Here is a 13,853-nt window from a genome sequence, read left to right on the forward strand (position 1 = left end):
GTGACGCTTAGCCCTGTGAGCATCGTCACTTCCGCTCCGGGCCTCTTTGTTGCGCTGTTGTGTGTCGAGTCGGGCTGCACTCGGTCGGCGGTGTTGCTGCTGCCGTTTTCCAGTTTAACCTTTTGGGGGGAAAAAGGAATGGGAAAGAAGACACGGACGGGAACGGGTCGCAGGACCATCCTCCAGCTTTCGCCACCGGGGCCTCGCGGTTTCCCTGCGGGCGGCGCCGGCTGTCGTGAAGAGGGTGCCGGATCCGGTTCGGAAGGTAGCTCGGTCGGTTGTCGGGCTTAGGCCTCGTCTCAGTCCTCGGGCTGGGGTGGGCGGAAGCAGACGGGGCTAGATGGGTTTGAATACTGGCTGCTGCTGCCTGTGGCGGCGCGCCGGTGGGCCGGCGGACAGGAGTCTGTACGAGGTGTAGTGTCGTGCTCAAAAACAACCCAGGGAAACCCGGGTTTCTACAACGGGGGGTTTCACTGGGGAGGTGCATTGGCGTACATGCATTGCGTGTTCAAACTGCAGTGTATCTGAGACGGGTGCTTGCCTAGTGTGGGTATTATCCTATATATTTATACCATGTGCCCCGCTGTATATTTGACGGGGAAGGAACAGAAGCTAGACTTGAGATTCTGAACGTGGTAACGTCTCTGCTTGTGTGAGGTTATTGATTTAACAGGTCAGACATCGGAATGCAGCGAAACAGTGGCGTATCGAAACGTTCCCTGTGGCGGTGTTTAAAACGATATAGAAATGGAGGCCTCGCTAGCGGCGTATTAACACGAACTAATGTGGACCTTGATTTCTGCCTTGAATTTTGTTAGATTAGCCTGCTTGCATCCCTTGAAAACCGGTGCTACAGCAGATGATCAGTGTCGGGATGGTCCACTCGAGGGATGGGGTTACTCCGTCCATGTGCCAGACCAATATTGTTTGCAGCACGTCTGCTTATTCATTACAGTAATGCGACACCTTTAAGTATTTGCGAATGAACTTAACGCTGTAGTCTTCTGTTCTGTCTGGTTACAGAACCTTTAAACATCATTGAGCTGCGAGTCACTAGAGCTGTAATGACAGCACTAATGAGGGAAGAATGTGAGATTGGACTGTTGTACTCATTCCTTGTTTTCCAGGTTTGGAGGGATGTGTTCAGATGGGTTAACCTTGCCCTGTTTTACCAGAGGAAGCAAATTTTTAGCCTTTTAAGTGACATTGCGCAGGAAAGGACTATTCAAATGAAAGCAGTGTCCCCTTATGCAATATATGGTTTATTTCATTCTGTTTTATTCCTGGGGGTTGTGGAATAACCCTTCTCCCTGTGGTGTTTTTCAGATGAGCAGGATGGGAGTGGAGATGCATCTCACCCTCAGATCTCTAAAGACAACCTTATGGAAACCAAGCCTCCATCTGTGAAAGCTACAGGTAAGAGGAGCTGAATCTTTCTCAGTCTCACTGAAAGGATTTGTTATGCGTGTTGGTGTTAAAAGCAACGCTGCCAAAAGAGGGTGGGTCGTCACTCTTCCTGTGCCCATATCTCTGGCTTCAAGTAGGTGTGGGAAGAGAGTACAGAAGCACACAGCCTCAGATGTGAGCTTGCCATCTCTAACATCTCTAACGTGTGCCAGTCATCTGTAGTGAGACAACAGTGTCCGTTTTCTCCTCTACTTCCGCAGGGGGCCTGTCCTTGCTGGGGGCCTACGAAGACAGCGAGGAAGAGGACGGTGCCGATTCACAGCCCGCTCCCTCAAACGCCAACCACAACCAGTCTGCGGATATTGACAGCACCCTCGCCAACTTCCTGGCCGTGAGTATCCGGCACCCTCCTCCCAGGAGAACATTGTACACCCCCCTCTGGGTATCGAAGCAGAAACGCTTTAAGCAAAGCGAAGCTACGTAGTCAGAGACGGCACCCACTGCAGCCATTACTGCCCTTGCAGAGAAATGGTGCCAAAGGGTGTAATTCAGAATGTAGCAGCTGGAAAACATGCAGGATTGAGCAAGCCTGGTAGCTCATTTCATATAGGATCTTCAGGAGGCAATCAGAGGGACTTCTTAGGTTTCCTGCACCTGACATGTGCAATAGCCAGAGGTTGTATGTTCCTTTATTCTTTGGACTTTAGGCTAGCAAAGTGGATACCAATGAGATGCCCCCCCTCCTCCCTCCCCTGGCTAGAGACTAGTTTGTCAGAATGTTGCTCTAGATTTTAGAGGCTGAACAAAATATCGCTTTGTAGGCCTTTCCTCAGTTTTTTTGTTTTCCACCTGACAGGAGATCGACGCCATCACAACGCAGCCAGGCCAGGCCGCGGAGCGCACCACAGTAGATTCCTCAGCCCCAGCGCCCACCCCACCTCGCCCTGACCCCAAAGATCAGCCCCAGACCCCCAGACACCCTGCTGGCCAGACCGGGAGTGAGGAGGCAGGCACAGGGGCAGAGTTTCAGTATGACACCCAGTACTCGCTGGCAGGAGGTGAGTGGTAGGGATTTTACCCAGTGAAGCTCACACACCGATTCTGGTGGCCATGATTCAACTGACTTATTTACCTCCTAGTCAGTAATAAACTGTTGCGGAGTTTTTGAGGAGCAGTTGGTTAATTTACTGCCTGTTTGGTCCTGGTGGTATAAGTTCTGAACTATTTCGAGTCATAGTTGGGGAAGATTATGGGTTAACTGATCTGATGCACTAGGCATCAAGTTCTCAGTGACCAAGCATACCAATAATGTGACAATTCTGCATGCTTGGTTGGCGTGGCTTGGCTGACGAATAAATAAAACAGCGAGTGCTTCTTTTGATTTTAAGTTTTTCCAGTTGTCCGTGTACGGGCTTTTATGTTCCCTCTGTATTCGAGCTCAGTCCACTCTGGAGGAGACGGGGGGTGGTCTTTCTGGGTCAGATTCTGATCTTTCTCCTTTGCTGATGAATGTTTCTCTGAATGTCATGTGTTGGTTTCCCTCCCTGTACCAGTGGGCGTGGAGATGGGAGACTGGCAGGAGGTCTGGGATGAGAACACGGGGTGTTACTACTATTGGAACACCCACACCAATGAGGTCACCTGGCAGCTCCCCCATTACCTGGCGCACCAGGTGCAGGACCTGCAGCAGTACCCTGACAGGTACCGTGCCGGACGAACTGCATGCTCTTGGCACTGCACGCGTTGGTGCTTCTTTTGTGAGAAGAACAAAACAAGAGAGCAGGCTTTTCAGGTTTGGAGACCATCCTGGCCATGGCGTTGTCTTTGTTTACTAGGGAAATATTTTGAAGGTGATCATTTAGAATAGGCGTGGCATGGTGACGCACTGGGTAGTATTGCGGCCTTGCAGCACTGGGGCCCTGGGTTCAGTTCCAGGGGGTGATATCTGTGTTGAGTTTGTATGGTCTCCCTGCGTTCACATGGCTTTCTTCCCACAGTCCAGAGACACGCCAGTAGGTTAAGTGGCTTCAGGGAAAATTGATGTTAAGAGTGTGTGCTCTACAATGGCCTGGTGTCCCATCCGATGGTTAGAAAATGGATGGATGTTTAGAAAAGTTTGCTCGATGCATTAGCCTGTGATGGGTTTTACACAACCACATGCCAAAGCACATTGATATACGTTTAGGATGTTGTTGGAGGTTTTCTGTCCCATTACCCTTTCAGATTCCCCCCCCCCCCCCCCACCCTTCCTTGTTCCCCAATAGTTCCATTGCAACCGCCTAATGTCGTGCCTCGTTTACATGCCAGGATTTCCACCTGGGTGTGTGTGGAGTAGGACAGCCACAAACATCTCACTCCAGCGTCACGTCAGTAAAGTCCCAATTTCTGTCATGTCTTTCCTCTGGATGTTTTCATTTTCCTTTTTCTAGTTTAACCGTGAGATTAAGGTTTGCGGTTTTTTTTTCAGGATGATTTGGAACCCTAGTACGCAGTAACCTTTAACATTTTTTTTTGTAGTTCCAGTGTGGCAGTCAACGGCACCAGTACGACACAGAGCGGCGGTTTTTACTCCGAGCAGAACTCGACAGTCCCCGCCGCTGTGCCAGCCGTCAAGAAAGAAGTCAAAAAGGTCTGTTCAGAGCTGAAGTCAGGTTTGGGTAACTTCAGTGGTACAGGCAATACTGCATGTAAAAACTCTGCTTAAAATGTCATTTCTATTGCTTTGAAATAGGTTTAGTTGCAGGAATTATAAAATTAGCCCGTTGCTTTGTTCAAGTTGCATTGCTTGTTGTCCCTCCGAGCAGGAAGTAATGGAGAGTGTGGTGGCCCTGACCAGCGAGGAAGAGGAGAGGCAAGGGGTCGCCGCGTCCCTGCTGGCTCCCCTCATCCCGGACGAGGTGAAGGAGGCTGAGGAGCGATGGAGGAAGAAGGTCATCTCCGTGGTGGAGGGCAAGCAGGACTCTGGGGAGGGGGAGGGGCAGCCTGTGGAAGACCCCGCCCCCGCGGAGGCGGACGCCCATTCCCAGGGTGACCCCCGCAGCAACGCCCAATCAGGAGAGAGCTCAGAAGGGGAAGCGGTGGAGGAGGAGGAAGAGATGGAGGAAGATACCATCGAGCTGGAGTTGGCGCTAGAGAGGAAAAAGGTGGGGACTTGTCGCTTCTCGGTGTCTGGGCACGGATACAGTTCTGGTCCTGGGGGTTTTCTAGATCTCTTCAAAAAAAAAACTCCAGCATCTAAACAGCCGGTAGAAGGTCTTTAATTGGTCCCCTTAAGCCAGTAATGAGCTGATTCAGTTGGTAAAGCCAGGTTTGGAACCAACACCTGCAGAGACACCAGCCATCCAGCACCAGGGTTATGCTCCTCTAGGGGGAGTTAGTCAGGTTTGATCTAGGCCTTGGGTACAGGTTTCAAAAGGCTGCCCTTCCTATTTAAAAAAAAAAAGGACTTGGAACATGTAGTGCATCCGTCCTCTTGAAGGTGTCTGTGACCTCCCTCTCCCTTCCCCTGCAGGCAGAGCTGCGCGCCCTAGAGGAGGGGGATGGTAGTGCCGGAGGCTCCAGCCCCTGTTCCGACGTCAGCCAGGAGGGCGGCCGCAGCGCCCTTCTCAGGAAGCCCAAGTGGAAGACGTCTTTCCTGCGCTCCGCCAGCCCGGAGTCCAACAGCCGCGGCTCGGAGAAGGCAGGGAGGAATAGCCCAGACCCCCCCGACACCGGTATGACCCAGGGCTTGCAGATGGGTTTTAGGGGAATCGCGTGGGGCATCAGCTTGAAACCTCTCTTATATTTGGCACGTCTGGCCGATTTGGCAGTTAGTTAATTGATCCGAGCAGCTCATCCAGCTTCAACAGCATGGCCCGGTTCCGTATTCCTGCAACCCACTGGGTAAAGAAAGTGCCTTCTGCTCTTGCTTTTAAATTCGTGTCCATGTAGTTTCCACTTGTGTCCCTTGGGTCCTGTTTCGCTGTTTATTTTGAAGACGTGCTCAGAGTTGACGTAGGGGTTTTGAGGATTTGGAATAACCGCATCAGGTTGTACAGTCTGTCTAGGACATCAAAGGTTCACTTGTCATTTTGTTGTTCGGATGTGTAATTGTTTGTGCTGTTTCTTCCCCGTTTTATTGATTTCTTAAATGTATGAGGGCGCTTGCACACGCGCGTGCCTGCAGTCCGGAGTGCCGTGTTTCCTAGATGCTGAGGGGTGTGATGGTTTTCTTGCAGCACATTCCAAGTTGAATGAGAAGCAAGAGGAGGACGAGCAGGTGGAAGCAGAGGTCTCCGTGGAGAAGCCCAAACCCAGACCGGTCCCCAAGGAGGAGGAGGAGACGGCGGATCTCAAGGTAACATTGGTCTTCTGGGTCTGAATTCTGGGGCCTTGCTGCCGCCTGGCTCCTACACGCTCCAGAATTCCCACCCATTTTTCAGTTGCATATTGCTAACCGTGAAGATGAAATGTTTCTTACTATAAGGTCGTGTGGTAACATTTTTTACCCCAATGCATTTTCTTTTTTTTCCCGCCCAGTTTCAGATTGGAGAGCTTGCAAACACCTTAACCAGCAAAATGGAATTTCTGGGGATTAACAAAAAGACCATATCTAACTTCCAGCTGCTGCTCTTGCAGACAGAGGTAATGAAATTGTTTGATTCTTGGGAGAACACACCCGATAGTTCAGGCTTGTCTCATTCTTAAAATATTAAGAGATACTCAATTCTGACCTTGGCTGATTGCTACTATACCGGCAGTATAGACAGTGATAAATAGGTTGATGAACCTTTTCAGTAGGGATGCAAATTTACAGTAAAAATAAATATTGTAGCTTTATCATGTCAAAAATGCAAATCGTGGTAACACAAAGTAAAACTAAAATATACTGAGTGTCAAAAGAAATGAATAGCTCTATGATTTTGGAAAAAGTAAGTATACAAAGTTTGGATAATTATTGACTGTTTGGGCTCATTTTACTTCATCAGTCATTACTTAATAACTTCAGTAAGTAACAATGATTCATGATCAATTCTGGTGATGAGCACTGGGGTGATATCTGGCATCAGTCAGTGTAATCAATTTGTGTCCAGTATTATATCGGTGCACCTGCTGCAAACTTTTTTCCTTATGATAGCTTTGTGAAGTGGTTGTACTTATAAATCGGAAGTATCTTTTGATGGTTGATATAGTTGGAATTACCAAATTATTTCTGTAGACAACAGAGGCTATTATGTTGCAGTACCGTTAACTTGTTTGGCTGTCTGTTACTTTCACTTGGACGTTATCTTTGTGTCCTCAAGTCACTTGCTCCAGTTCTTGAAATACTGCAGGACTAGTTACTGTAGAACAACATTTTAAAAATCCTTGTGCTTAGCTCTGGGTTTCACGCTACAATGCCCAAATTCAATTTCTGCGACGGGGGTCAACACCTGTGCCGGTTTCCTGGCTGATGCGCTAATAGTTTTGAAGCTGTTGAATGTCGGTAGTAGTGTGCTGTAAGAAATTTTCTTCCCTCTGACTTATTCCTCCCTTCTCTCTACACAGACTCGGATCACAGACTGGCGAGAAGGAGCTCTGAATGGAAATTATCTGAAGCGCAGGCTTCAAGAAGCTGCCGAACAGATTAAACATTATGAACTTAACGCCACACCTAAGGGCTGGCTCTGCCACTGGGACAGGTACGCTCTCTCTACCTTTTTCACCTTTCACTCCCCTGACCCCAGCTGACCTCAGCTGTGACATCACCTCCGCTAGATGATGCAATTCTGCGAGTTTTAATAATGGGGGGTTAAAATGGAACCACAGCAGCAGCAGCAGCCGTGGCGAAGGCAGCGAATTTCTCCCCCGTGCAACTGACTATTTGGACCGGTCTGTAGCACCAGACCCTAAAGACAGAATAAAACGGGCCTGTCCAACTAAACGAGAAACGCGCCCTCCCCCACAATGCCTGCCGTGGGCCCTCCTCTCTGTGGGGCCGTGACAGCGGAAGGGTACCGTAGTTTCTAGGAAGGTGGTTGCGCACGCGAGAGCTGTACGCTTTGCAGGACGACCCCTTCGGTGAGAGAATGAGTGACAGAGACATCCTGGAGGAAAACGTGTCACGGCATCAGTAAGAGAGAAGACCGAGAATTTTCCCGGACGTGCAGGTCAGACTACTTTTTTTTTCCATTGTTTTCTGTTTGCTCTTTTTACTCTGTGTTCCGTAATGTAATTCTTATATACCACAGCTCTTTTTTTAACTTCCTTGGAGCATCACTTTAGGTTCAGGCTTCTGGGACTTTGATTTTCAATTTCTGTGTCAAGCAGTTTGTTTTTGACACTTTTTTGTTTTTTCCTGGTGGTCTCAAATTCATCCCTTTTTTTGCACCAGCTGGGACTTGATCATGTATGTATTTTGCAAACAAGGTGGGTTCCTTTACTGTCCGGAAGGGGTGTTCTGTGTGCCCCCTTCCTGCTGTCGGCGAGAGACCATTTTTTTCCCTCCGGACTCTGACTTTGTCTTGGGTAACTGTTGGGCTCCCTGGGCCACTGACGCAGTTACCCCCAAAGAATTGTGCACAGCTCAGCTCTCGGGCTCCCTCCTGCCTTTGCTCACAGCAGTTCAGTCCACTGCAGCTGTGCAGCATTTGCGTTGCCTGCAGGGGCTCCTGACGTTGCTGAGACGGCTCTCTTTCTGTTTCCTCTGCTCTAGAGAACACAGACGGTATTTCTATGTCAACGATCAGACCAGCGCCTCGCAGTGGGAGTTTCCCGACGTGGACGGGGAGAAGGAGGCTGAAGGAGGGGGCACCTCTGGTCCTGCCGAGCACAGCTCTGTGGTCCCTGGCGACTTGAAACCACCGCCTGAGCCCCCGGGGGTCTATACAGGTCAGAGGTCACATGCTCAATCGTGCCGTGCTGTTTTTTCACTGACAGCCTGTTTGTGTTTTTGTCAAAGCCACATGGAACAGCTTGATAAGTTAGGCATTTTTACAGCTTCTAGCACTAATCTCTAGCTTAACGCATGTTTTCCCTTTTAAAAAAGATATGGGGTCGTTCAACGTGGCTTTGTGGTTTTTCTAAATATTCTTGAATAGCGTGCTGCAGTTACGGTTCCTGAAAGACCTCTCTCTCTGTCTTTTGGATGTAAAAAGTCACCGTTGGATGGCCTGACTGTTAGCGTGACTAGAACACCCACTGTTAACAGTTGCTGGGAGACTTCCCTCATGTGCTTGGCTCATCATGGCATGACCGTTCTTACAGGTGCCAGCAGTTTCATGGGCCTGGCCCCTGTGCAGCAGGGGATGGCCTCTTACTGGACCCTGACCCAGCCCCCACTCCCGCCGCCCACTGACCCGCCCCTGCCTGACGAGTGCCCCCCTCCCCCACCGCCGCCCCCGGACTCGCCGCCCCCACCCCCTCCGCCACCCCTCAGCGAGGACGGGGAGATTGAGGAAGTGGAGATGGAGGACGAGGACGGGGAGCCTCCCGCTCCAGGGACTGAGGAAGAGGCCAGTCGCAAGCCCGCTCAGCCCACGGCGGGGTCCACTGCCAAGGTAGGACTGGTGGGGGGGAGAGGCTGGGGTAACAAACCACTGAGGAGTAGCGGTCTGGGCCCCTGGCTGGCTCGTTTGGTACCTAGTTGCTCATTGATCGGAGCACCTCCTCCAGCTTCTTCCTGAGAGAAGCCAAGGTCTTGACACAAACCATTTTGTAAAAAAAATTAATGCCTCCTATTCTCGATTTAAAATACACTTCCATTGAGCCTCTGCTTGTGTCTTCTGTTTATAATAATACTTACACTTACACGGTGCTTTTCTGGACACTCCACTCCAGGCACTTTACAGTGTGTAGCCTCCATGGCAGCCAGACTGCGCCAGTACAATCACCACACACCAGCTGTCAGTAGAGGCGGAAAAAAGAATGATGAAGCCAGTTCATTCACTGTTGATCTTGAAAACAAGGTTTTCTGGGCTGACTTTGAGAATTTCCAGAGCTTGAATCAGTTCCCCTTGTGGCTTGCCCTGCTCAAGACCAAAAAGGTTCACATCCTTTAATCTATAACTACTACGTGATGCAAGCAAGAAGGAGCTCGAACAACATGGTTATGAAAATGAGTTTTTTTCCTTCTGTTCTGTAACCCACCTCAACAGTGCCACAGAATCCCAGAACCTCCAATCACTGAATTCCTCAACCTTATGCTTATCATGATCAGGCAGTGGCATTGTTCTCCAGATGTCCATGTATGATTTACAAAAACCTGTCTTGTCCAGATCCTTGCCAACAAGCTCTGAAAGAGGTTGTGACAGTGTCGCTGTATTCACTGTGTTTGGGCAAATTTCCTCTAAAACGTATGTTTGAGACTTCGCCACGAAGAACCTGGTTTTGGAAGGACCAGGACGGGTGTTGTTGTGCTGTGCTGTGTTAGCAGGGGAGGAGGGCTGGCTGACGCTGTTCTGCGCTCTTTCTCTCAGCCCTGCGAGCCGGCCCGCCCGCCCAGCCCGCCGGCGAAGGCAGTGAAGCGGAGGGCGCCGAGCTCCGCCCCCGGCCCCGCCCAGAAGACCGTCACCATCGGCAGCAGCCCCATCCTGTACAGCCAGCCCGCCGTGTCCGCAGGTGAGAGCACCACTGCATTCTGGGAGCAAGGGGCGGAGCCCAATTCAAAACCCTGCCTGGGGAATTTTATAAGTGATTGTACCCTAGTTTATTAAAGTAGTTTTAATTCTAAATCTGAAGTTTAGAAGCAGGAGTAAATCATAGTGTAAAGGTGTTTTTTTTAGTAAGTATGTTTTAGGAGGGAACTTGCTTATCCATTTCTGTGGCTATTTCTATGAGAATCATTTCATATATTTATAAGTCGTTTATGGGAACGTTAGTCGGTGCCATTCTCTGCAGAGTGTAGTCAAACATGCCATTGCTTAATTCAGTCCTGATGTGCATTATAAATCCCAAATGTTAAATGGATCCTTAGGGAGTGAGTCAGTAAGCGGGGTGATTCATGTTTCCCGTTAAGCCTGTTGGCGATTTTTTTTTTTAATGCAGGCCTGTGTACGTCTGTCCCTGCAGGTCCTATGATGTCTGCCCCTGTTTACTGGGGGGTCTCGGCGGTGGCAGTCCCCACGCCACCCGCTGAGACGGGGGCCCCTACTGGCCCAGCGCCCCCCTCTCAGCCTCCTCCTCCTGCCCCGTCATCCAGTGTTGCTGACCAGGCTGCAGGCAAAATGCAGGCCATGGAGAAAATGAAAAAAGTGAAAAAGGACAAGGTGGGCATACTGTTTTCCCTTTATTTTTGTGCAGGCAGCTCTCTGTCCAGCCCTCTGGGGGCTCTTGCTAGGTTGGTCGATCACCATATGTCGTAGAAGATTGTACTTGGCACATTTTAATTGTAACATTTACTCCCAGCATTATTATTTCAGTGTCTGTATATTGGCTCTTGTGATTAGTTGTACTGGTAGCAGGTGATGCCATTATAACTTAATTATATAAGGAAGCAATACAAGATATGTGATGTAGTGCTTTATCACTGAGGAAGGCTTAATTTAAATCGCTTGTTAGTAAGGAGCACCCTACTCGTGTTCAAATTGTGATCCTTTAAGCAGTTGATGTCTTGCATAATTTGTAAATGACTTTATTTAACACGATCTGATTCCCCTTCACCATTTGAGGAAGGAGTTCTCTTAGTTAACCAAATTATGAGCTTAATTGGGCGTTGAGGTCTGGAAGAACCTTGATGTGAGTAAGATGGGAGCTGTCAAACCAGCTGTCCAGAACTGGGCTGTTGACCTTTGCCCTCAAGGTAAAGCAGTTCCCTGCTTCCGATTCCCTCCTCAAGCTGAGGCCAATAAGAGGATGGTTTCCTCTCGCTCTCCGCAGGCAAAGAAGAGCAAGACGAAGATGCCGTCCCTGGTGAAGAAGTGGCAGAGCATCCAGAAGGAACTGGACGAGGAGGAGAAATCGAGCTCCAGCGACGAGGACCGCGACCAGCAGAACCATAAGCGCATCGAGGAGTGGAAACAGCAGCAGCTCGTCACGTAAGCACCCCCAGCCGCGGGTCTCTGTAGACTTCCCAGTATCCCGTCGTATTAGCCCCCAGACTCCAGGGCGCCGTGTTCGCTCATGCTCCTTGGCGACTGGTGGACCGACCGGGGCACGAACTGTAGCTCATCAAGTCTGTACGTTCAGCGCCAGTATTTTTAGAGTTTATACTCCGGGAGGTTTCATCGTGCATCATTCTTCTTTGCTGGGGCAGCCAACGTTTTCAATCGCTGAAACCTCTTTCAGAGATTTTGACACCTTTTTGCTCTTTTTCTCTGCAGCGGCAAAGCTGGGAAAAACGCCAACTTCGAGGCTCTTCCCGTGGACTGGAGAGACAGACTGAAGAGAAGGAAAGTTATGCAGAGCTCCTAGCCTGGACTCCCGCGTTCTTTCATACAGTGCTCCCGGAACATCTTTGCTAGTTTACACGGACTTTGAAAACCGTTTTTGTAAGTTTAGAAAATGGCCAAAGCTTAAAAGTGAACAGCGTGCGCTGAGGCCGAGTTGAAACTGCCTTCTTTTGTAGGGGGGGGGGAGGGGTATTTTTTGTAAGCTCTTGCGTCAGTGTTTCTCGGAGGAGGGGGCAGGACTGGGTCAGGTGGATCAGTTTTGACGTCGAAAGCCATGACCTTCCCAGCTCCCCCCCACCACCGCCTTCTGCCTGGTTGCCTGGTTCTGCCATTGAGATTTCCAGATGTAAAGCTGGAAGTCGCCAAACAGCAGGATTTCCACGGACTGAGGGAAACAGAGCGCGTTTTGTGGTAGCGGGGCAAAGGCACAGGGGCCCTTGACAGGCCCCTGTGCAGGTCCATACTGGCAAAGGGAGAAATCGTTCCCATCCAGTATGGAGAAAAGACAGAGAAGTACTTTCTGAAAAATCATGGATTTTTAACTACTTCAGTTCTATCTGTTTACTTTTTTCCAGTTTTTGTCCACTTTTTATTCTGTGCTCCGGAGGTCCTGCTGTGTTTTAATGCTGACCGTGAAAGACTGTTGCCCAATATATATTTTTTTTAGTAAGGTTTAGCTACAGCTGTGTTAAACCAATTGTGTCCTTCTATAAGGAGAAGAAAAAAAAGTATTTCATTTAAGGCATTTCATTTTGTTTTGTTTTTTTATTTGCAAAACAGCGGGGGTGTTTTTTGCAAAGCGGGGTGTCCGTTTCACTTCTGCGGGATTATTCCCCTCTGACCCAAGACTTTTGAAAGCTGGATCGCCATGGAGCTCGTCTCTGGCGAGGTTAGCAAAGGCTTCGTTTCCACAACGGGGATGGGGAGGGAATGAGTTGGGCTCTTCAGGGTGAGCTTTACACCAGAGCTCATTCCTCTTACAGGGGTTTGTTTCCACAAGTGGCCATAGCCCAGGAGGTGTGCAGAGTTTCTGCTGTCCTGTTCTCACTGCATTTTGATGCTTTGTGTTGATTATCGTGGGGGTACGGGGGGGGTCTTTTCTAACCCCTGCTCTAAAATCTGTGGTGCAGCATCTCTGAGGACTTGGGGGGGGGTGTGTGCCAGTTTAATTGCAGCTGTGTTCTCCCCGTGAAACGCATTCACTCTGCTGGCCTGCACGTTGTGCCCAACCTGCCAATTTCCAGATACTAAGCATCAGCCTTTGGGTTTGCTTTGTTACCCCTCCCCCTCCCGCCCTTCCAACTTTCAGCACTCTGCTCTGGGGGTTTTGAATACACTCACGCCTTTGTACATTTTGTAAATAAGTATTAAACTTTTTTTAAAAAAAAACAACCCGCTGAGCCTGTCACTTTATTAGCGAACGCCTGAAATGTCTTCGTCTGTCCCTCGCCTTTTCAGCTCTCACACTTAAGTTTTTTTTTTTTACCATCATATTTTTACATCGGTTGACTTATTCAGCACTTCTCTCGGATGCTGAATTCAGCTGATGTATGCCGGTGGCTTTCATGAAGTACACGGCTTAGATTCCAAACTTTTAGGACTCCCAACGAAGTGTTTTCCAGTCCTTTGTTTTTGGTGGACCTGCCATCTCACGGCTTTTGCTCAAGTTTTTCTTCACTTGATTTTCTTAGTTTTTTAACTTTGCCGTCGTCTCACGTGGCTGGTATTGGTCCACATTCAGCAACCAGCTGGTATCAAACCAGCTGGTATCTGCACAATGAAAGAATGGACAGCGGAGGTGTCCTGTGCATTGTCATTCCTCCTGGTTTGTTATACAGTCACAGTTAGGGGCGGAGTGGTGGCTCTGTGGCTCAGGATCTGCGCCTGTGACTGGAAGGTTGCCGGTTCAAATCCCGCGGTCGGCAGAGGAATCCTACTCCGTTGGGCCCCTGAGCAAGGTCCTTAACCCCAGCTGCTCCAGGGGTGCTGTATAAATGGCTGACAGTGTGCTCTGATCCCCAGCTTCTCTCCCTGTCTGTCTCCTGGAGAACAAGCTGGGGTTTGCAAAAAGACAAATTCCTAATGCAAGAAATTGTATAT

At 49.4% G+C, this 13,853-nt stretch overlaps 1 protein-coding gene across 1 annotated transcript; it reads left to right on the plus strand.

Annotated features, from left to right (window-relative positions):
• Positions 1-20: 20 nt before the first annotated feature.
• Positions 21-13,145, plus strand: fnbp4 (formin binding protein 4). Its single transcript, XM_088611136.1, has 17 exons — positions 21-265; positions 1,327-1,416; positions 1,668-1,798; positions 2,264-2,465; positions 2,961-3,108; positions 3,925-4,036; positions 4,212-4,550; positions 4,919-5,120; positions 5,625-5,743; positions 5,926-6,030; positions 6,934-7,067; positions 8,081-8,256; positions 8,632-8,924; positions 9,843-9,984; positions 10,435-10,631; positions 11,242-11,399; positions 11,685-13,145. The coding sequence occupies exons 1-17, from the start codon at positions 139-141 to the stop codon at positions 11,773-11,775; spliced, it is 2,766 nt and encodes a 921-aa protein (XP_088467262.1). The 5' UTR covers positions 21-138; the 3' UTR covers positions 11,776-13,145.
• Positions 13,146-13,853: the final 708 nt, after the last annotated feature.

This window comes from Lepisosteus platostomus, chromosome 18 (assembly GCF_059453375.1).
Source record: "Lepisosteus platostomus isolate fLepPlt1 chromosome 18, fLepPlt1.hap1, whole genome shotgun sequence".
Taxonomy (NCBI): Eukaryota; Metazoa; Chordata; class Actinopteri; order Semionotiformes; family Lepisosteidae; genus Lepisosteus; species Lepisosteus platostomus.